Source organism: Carassius auratus, unplaced genomic scaffold (genome assembly GCF_003368295.1).
Source record: "Carassius auratus strain Wakin unplaced genomic scaffold, ASM336829v1 scaf_tig00032278, whole genome shotgun sequence".
NCBI classification, from domain to species: domain Eukaryota; kingdom Metazoa; phylum Chordata; class Actinopteri; order Cypriniformes; family Cyprinidae; genus Carassius; species Carassius auratus.
Window position 1 is genome coordinate 1 of NW_020525988.1, and position 7,766 is coordinate 7,766.

The following is a 7,766-nucleotide window of genomic DNA, read 5'->3' on the forward strand; positions in this document are numbered from 1 at the left end:
CCTGCGCAAGTTCTCCCCTGACGGACGATGCTTTATTGCCTTTTCTTCTGATCAGACTTCTTTGGAAATCTATGAGTACCAAGGATGCCAAGCTGCTGAAGATCTTCTTCAGGGTCAGGAGGGAGAAACGCTGGCCAATGGGAATGACCAGCGCTCCCTCAACATCAGAGGCAGACTCTTTGAACGCTTCTTTTCTCTTCTCCACGTCACCAACGTGGCCTCCAACGGTGAGCACTTGAATAGAGAGTGCAGTCTTTTCACTGATGACTGCCGTTATGTGATCGTCGGCTCAGCTGCTTACCTGCCTGAGGAACCACATCCACACTTTTTTGAGGTGTACAGAAACAACGAATCTGTGACACCGAACCCACGCTCTCCTCTTGAGGACTACTCACTGCACATCATAGACCTGCACAACGGGCCAGCTGTGTGATACACGCACCTTTAAATGTGACAAAATCATTCTGTCACACAATCAGGGGCTGTATCTGTACAGAAATATACTGGCAGTGCTTTCTGTGCAGCAACAGACCATACATGTCTTTCAGGTAAAAGTGTAAGACTTCACCGTACAACACTAATTACCCGCAACTGTCTTATACATTGTATTTTATTTTTATTTCTATTTTATTTCTACCATTCCTGTCAGTTCTCTACAGTTCATACAAATACAGATTGAAAAATGGACAAAATCAGAAAAGAAAGAAAAATCATTATTTTTTTCATTTGTTAAATATTATTGACAAACTTGTTTAAAAGAATGTAGCCAAAATGCCCAAAAAGAGATAAGTCTATATTATTTTCTTGAATCAAAAATCTTAAAATATTAACATTTATCAAACTAAATCAGTCAGACATTGTTGTTCAGGTTAGTGACTCAAGCTTGTGCCATTTTCCCAGTCTCATCACCCAATTTATACCCAGAATTTCTTGTCATTGGTCTGTTTATGTATAAATAAGAAAAATGCCCGAAATCTTTGTTTTGTTTTAATTAAAATAAAAAGTATAGAAAAATGTTTTCAAATTTAAAATGTAATCTTAAAATATTATTTACTTTTTTTTTTATCAAAGCAAATTAATTATTTTTTTGTTTTTATAAGTGGCAAAAATGTAAGAAAAGAGAAATATATTTTCTTGTTCAGTTTTTAAATACATGAAATATGTAAAATAATAATAATAATAATAATATATATATATATATATACTATATATATACGCACAACACCATTTTGCAAAACATGTTGCTTTTGTAACCAGACTATATTAAAATTTCATTAGCAGAAATAGATAAAAAAAAAAATTTTGATAGGAACACTAAATACATCAAACATATTCTTAAATATTAGACATATGCTTTATACTTTATTGACAATTGTTTATAAACCTTTTTTTTGTCAGATTGTGTTACATCTGCAGGCATCATTGGGTTGGATTGGAACTTCTCTATTTCTCTACATTTTTGGGCAAATATAAATAGCAAAATTGCCAATAAATACAGTAATCAATTTTTTATTCAAATATTTAATGTATAAAATGTTTTCTTAAATACAAGATATATATTCTTAAAATATGTAACATTTTCTTAACTAAATTTATTTATAAAAAAATAAAAATACAAAAATCCATTTCCATTTCCCCCCACTTCTTTCCAAAGTTTTCTGTGATTTCTCTACTAAAAATATAAAAGAATTAACTTACTTCTTACCAAAAATATTAAACTTACTAAAATATTCAACTAAATTTATTTTCGATTGTCCTGACCAGGTGACACCGGAAGGAACCTTCCTTGACGTGCGCACTATTGGTCGTTTTTGCTATGAGGATGACCTGCTGACACTGTCTGCTGTTTACTCTGAGGCCCAGGCTGAAGGCCAGCCCGGTTTCTCCCGTCTGTATAAGGAGAAGACCATCAACTCCTTAAAACACCGTCTGTTGGTGTACCTGTGGAGGAGAGCAGAGCAGGACGGCAGCGCCACGGCCAAACGCCGGTTCTTTCAGTTCTTCGATCAGCTCAGACAGCTGCGCATGTGGAAGATGCAGCTCCTGGATGAACATCACCTGTTCATAAAGTACACCAGTGAAGACGTGGTCACGCTGAGGGTCACTGACCCCTCACAGGTACAAACCACCAGCACTGGAGTAACCAGAGATTCAGTCAGATATGCCCTTACTGGCATCATCCCTTAATCTCCTGTAGTGTAAGATATAATACTTGTTATTGTTTTGGTTTGAATCTTTATACATTTGAGATTTATGTTGCGCCATTTTTGGTGGATCAGAAGTAAAATATTGTGTAAACTACTTTCTCAATTCTCCACTTTTAGCCCTCTTTCTTCGTGGTTTACAATATGCTAACCACCGAAGTTATTGCGGTTTTCGAGAATACTTCAGACAAACTTCTGGAGCTTTTTGAAAACTTCTGTGACCTCTTCCGGAACGCCACGCTCCACAGTGAGGCTGTGCAGTTCCCCTGCTCTGCTTCCAGCAACAACTTTGCCCGTCAGGTGCAGCGCAGGTGAGATATAAATATCAAGCAAGGCTAATTCACAAGCTACAAATTGACGTTCTGTCTCACTTTGTCTGACAAAAGGCTACAACTGTGACTCGGCGTAAATGTGGTGCTCTACATATTGGGTGGGAACTTGCTCATGCCGACATCTTTTTATATTAAAAACCCTAATTATGTAGACCTCAGGTTCTAAATAAAAGCAACAAAACTTAAAGGTTCTGAAACTTTTTGAAAGACCTCATCCATTAAAAACAATGCACACAGATTTCTTTTGTTGCCTGTTTTTATTCATAATTTTTTTTTTTTAGTAAAGAAGTCTCTCATGCTCACCAAAGCTGCTTTTATTAATAATTTCAAGTAACTGCTTTTTGTTATATCGTTATACTGTTACATATTTAAAAAATATAATTTGTTCCTTTGAAGCTGACTTTTTAGCAGCCATAATTCCAGTCTTCAGTATCACATGATCATTCTGAAATCATCATAATATTCTGATTTACTTCTCAAGAAACATTCCCATTATAATCATTGTTGAGAACTAGGGATGCCTAGTTGACTGGCCATAAATTGGAACCGGATGATTTTTGCTCAAAATACGCGATCAGCAATCGGCCAGTTTTTGGTCTTTTTCTTGTCCGATTTTTCCTGAAGTGTGCCCATGCGCACAGACTACATTGTAATCATTCGCTATTATTTGTGTGGAAGTATTTCGAAATCTATGCACAGGACATGGTCAGCTGTTCAGCACTGGAAGTGCAGAGCTGCATGTCTGAAGCACAGATAGCAGGAAGTGAACAAATGAGAGCCCCTTCCCTGCACTCAGTGAAGATGCACGAGCGTACTGTACCTGTCCGTGCCCTGCACAAGCGGAGACAGTGAAGAGATGTTCAGCTCAACTTCTCGCGTGTTGGATGAGAAACGAATCTCAACTTCTCGCGTGTTGGATGAGAAATGAAACAGACTAAAACTGTGACAAAACTGAAATGCTTTAGTAGAACTTGCATACTCATTTGAAAAGCCTTAAAATTACATCAACATAATTTGATTTAAAAATCACCTGCTGTAGCACACTGAAAAAAAAGTATTTCATTCATCCAATTAAAATATTTTAGGGTAATGATTCACATCTATATATATATTTCTTTTTAACTTGAGACAGTAATTATTTATTTTTTATTGGCTCAAGTGAAAAAAAATATAGATGTGAATCATTACCCTAATTATTTTTTTAATTGGACGAATGAAACACTTTGCATCTTTGTTTTATTCGCACCAACATTATTTGATTTTAACATTTTGTAATAATTTATTTATATAACATACTTTTATTTAGTCTCACTGGGAAAGACCTTTTTTATTTAAACCAAATTTAAAAGCTATGCAGTTGTTGCCTTTAATTTCACATGGTTACAGTTAATCTTTTGATTTTAAGGCCAGTTCTATGTAGTTTCAACCCAATTCAAAAACAAAAGCTAAATGCTGATGTCTGTACCATCTATGTTTGTATTGAATGTAGGCTTCTTACTGAGCAGTTACTGCCGTTAATTTCAGATGGTTACGGTTATTGTTTTCAATAGCCAAAAATCAGTTTGGCCTATTACATACCAAATAAAAATCTTGTTTATGCATACTTTGCTTCTTTCTTGTTTGTTGCTTAAAAATAAATAAATCGGAAATCGGTATCGGAATCAGCCAGTTTGCTTGTAAAAAAAATAATTATCGGAATCGGCCATGAAAAATCATGATAGGTGCATTCCTATTGAGAAATGATGTGCTGCTTAATATTTTGTAGAAACCAAGATACTTTCCCCCCAGTGTTTTTAGGGATTGATGAATAGCAAGTTCAAAAGAAGAGCATTAATTTGAAAATATTAAAAAATTTTTTTTACTGTTCATCCATTTAATGCATCTTTGCTAAAAGAATAACATTTCTTTAAAGAATAATTTTTTTCTTTGTTTCTTTTCTCTCTTTTTTGTATTTGGTAAGAGAGATGTATGTTGTTATATTTTTGCCCATATGCCAATATTTTTCAAATAATTTTAGCCGATAGTCAACACGAAGTCTCCTGTGCAGAAATTATAAACAAATTATGGTTAGTTTTTGCAATGAGAGTACATTTATAAAGCCTTTAAAAGTACTGTAATAAAATTGACTCTCTTGAACAAGAAGTCTCTTGACTCTCTTGAACAAACCAGATTGTGCATTTTCAAATTAAATGCACCGATTCAGAACAGTGAACCTAATAATCTTTCAGGCAAAAGTTCGCTTCAAGAGTGACCAAACTGCTGACGTGATCTTATCACTATCATACCCTGAGCACATGTGAGCTATTTGTCTTATCAGCAAGGCATATCGGTATAGTTTTTTTAAAATTCTGATACTGATAATGTTCCGATAATATCGTGCATCCCTAGTTAATACAGCATGTAAACACTCATAGGTGTTATTTTAATTTATTTGAGTCACATTATATATGGACTGATTTGTTTGTGCCCAGGTTTAAAGACACCATCGTGAATGCCAAATACGGAGGTCACACAGAGGCGGTCAGGAGGCTTCTCGGGCAGCTGCCCATCAGTGCTCAGTCCTACAGCAGCAGCCCATATCTGGACCTCTCCCTCTTTAGCTATGACGATAAGTGGGTGTCCGTCATGGAACGGCCGAAGACTTGTGGTGATCATCCCATACGGTAACTCTTGAGTTTAAAAGTCTCTTTATTAACCCGTTCAGAAGTGGATTTTTTTAATGCAATTAATTACTTAATTAGAATATTATTTAATAATCATGTATTTTCCTTTTACTTTTAGAGCATGCCTGAGTTCTGTTCTCTTGCATGCTTAAATATAGAAATATGCACAGTCTAAAGATTGTTGACAAAGACAGTGATTTGCAGAAGAGGCCAGAATTGTACGCCCACTTTTTCAGTACAGTGGAAAATGAGGCCCAGCGTGAGGTCTGCATCAACTTCCTTGTTAAATCTTGAAACACTGAAGTGTAATTTCATGCCGTGACAGGCGATCTTTAAAACACTTCCTGAGAGTTCTCAAAAATGTCCCTGACAAATGTTACCATAATTCTCTGATGTACTAAACAACGGTTCGGCTGTTCTGTAAAACACACCGGTTTCTTGCTGTTGAGCGATTTGGGATCGTAATAAGCTGCCACTGCTTTTTCCCCTTCCTCCTGCAGGTTCTACGCAAGGGACTCAGGGTTGCTGAAATTTAAGATCCAGGCAGGCCTGCTGGGCAGACCCATTAACCATGCGGTCAGGAGACTGGTCGCGTTCACCTTCCATCCCTTTGAGCCGTTCGCCATCTCTGTGCAGCGCACCAACGCCGAATACGTCGTCAACTTTCATATGCGCCATGGATGTGTATGATAACGCATGTGTGAGTAGAGACGTGTGCCTCGAGAGACTCTGTTTGTTTTCTTTTATACATCCTTTTTATATTAAAGTTTTATTTATTTCAAATGTGATGTCTTTTATGCATTTACACTAAGTGTTTTTATCTTTAGCTTTTCCGTTCTTTAACTACATTGCAATGTGCAAAATAAAGTGGTTTATTTATATTACAGTATTGTTTGACCCGTTGTCCTGCCTGTTCTCGTTGAAGGTGAAAGATTACTGTTCAAAACAGATGTTTTCGTTTTTCGGCGTCGTTTAAACTGACGGAACATTAAGATATCCTCAGTTCACATTCGTCATCTGCCATTTTTGAATAGCAGAGAAAGTATAGAATATGTTAATGCCCCCTTTTAGCAGTTTTCCCCTCAAAAGCCTAATATAATAGTTCAGCTTCCATTACCAAGCCAGCTCCCACATAGTCGACCAGCATTAACCAAAAAACGGAGGTGGGTTCGAAGCACGCAACACTAATGCCACAATAATAACAACAAAAACTAATTCTGAAATTGATTCATTATAGCCAGTTTACTAAGTGAGAGGCTTCCCTGGGGGAATACGATTGTTCAGTTGATAGAGCAGAGGTTGAAGAAAATGCATCTGTTTTAACAAGCACTTCAACGCTGATTGAAGGACAATTTTCAATACGGGAGATTGCGACAGCTTTAAAACACCAGTGTTTTGGTGAACTTCCATACTGAGGGGAAAGATTTCTCCCTCTTCATAATGAAGCCAAAATACAATTAGAACTAATAAATCGAACGAGCAAATCCCAGACGACTTGTATTTGGAGGCACCCGTCTCGGTGGGAAAGGAGCATGTCAGATCTCCCCCACCAGTCTAAAAGCTTTCTTTTCTTGAAGTTCCGCAGAGTGCCATTTTTTTTGAGTGGACCCCTAAGTGCAACTACTGTAAGTGTAATCATTCTCTCAAGGCTTCATGAATACGAATCCCTGATATCCCGCTAGTTACTGACAGAAATTTCCCCTGTCCAGCAAGATGACCGCGTTCTTGTAGGTGCTCCAGGCGCGGTTGTGCGCGGGGCCCCTGAACGCTGGAATGAATGCTTTTAGCCGCGGACTGGATTGAAAAGTGTGATCCTAGGGTTCGGCGTGGGCGGGAGTGGGAGGGTGTCGACTGTGCTTCGTAGGGCTTCTCTCTCATTTAATTCATCTGTAATGGTGCTGCCGTGGTATGGAACAAAAAAAATCTTACCGGGGTTATAATTTCCCCGTGCAATCAGTTCAGTTTTGCGCTGCATGCGAAAAAAAGAGGGGGGAGAGAGAGAGAGAAAAAAGGTGAAACGTACAGAACACTTGATTGAGGAGAAAATTAAGTGAAACGCTGTGAATTGTGATTGCATTATTCAACGTTTTCCATGGCGTTCTTCCTTCTTTTGTGTTTCTGTTATGTGTCGTGGTGACCTGTCCCCATCACAGATGATCCACACTGCTCCGGGCATGAGAGAATTAATTAGATAAAGAGAGAGAAGAACTAAAACATTTACCACAACAAAATTGGTGCCGACAGAGATGTTATGCCACGCTCTTTCAGTCCGACCTTGTCACAGGCTTTAATAGCTGTCATTGTTGTGGCTGCCTGCGCTTTTAGACAGAGACGGTGCGTCTTTCATTGCGGTCTTTATCGCTCTAGTTTAAGAGGTGTTACTGATCCCCAACCATCCATCACGGGTGCGCTTTATAAAACATGGGATATCTGTGTGTCGTCAGTTGAAAAATCAGTGCTACTCTCCAAACTTTTGACTTATTAGAAGGAGCATTTAAAGTAGCTTGACATTTCGGCTTGCTTCATGGGTTTTTATAGTGGCATCGGTCGACTCAACCGCATGTAAA

At 37.7% G+C, this 7,766-nt stretch overlaps 1 protein-coding gene across 1 annotated transcript; it reads left to right on the plus strand.

Moving 5' to 3' along the window:
- Positions 1-4: 4 nt before the first annotated feature.
- On the plus strand, positions 5-6,085 carry LOC113080855 (DET1 homolog; the record flags this gene model as incomplete). The annotated part of the gene is given in 6 exon segments (XM_026252908.1): positions 5-415; positions 417-548; positions 1,765-2,118; positions 2,325-2,515; positions 5,008-5,199; positions 5,700-6,085. Coding segments are annotated over 6 exon segments (1,470 nt in total), but the record flags the coding sequence as incomplete, so codon positions are not given.
- Positions 6,086-7,766: the final 1,681 nt, after the last annotated feature.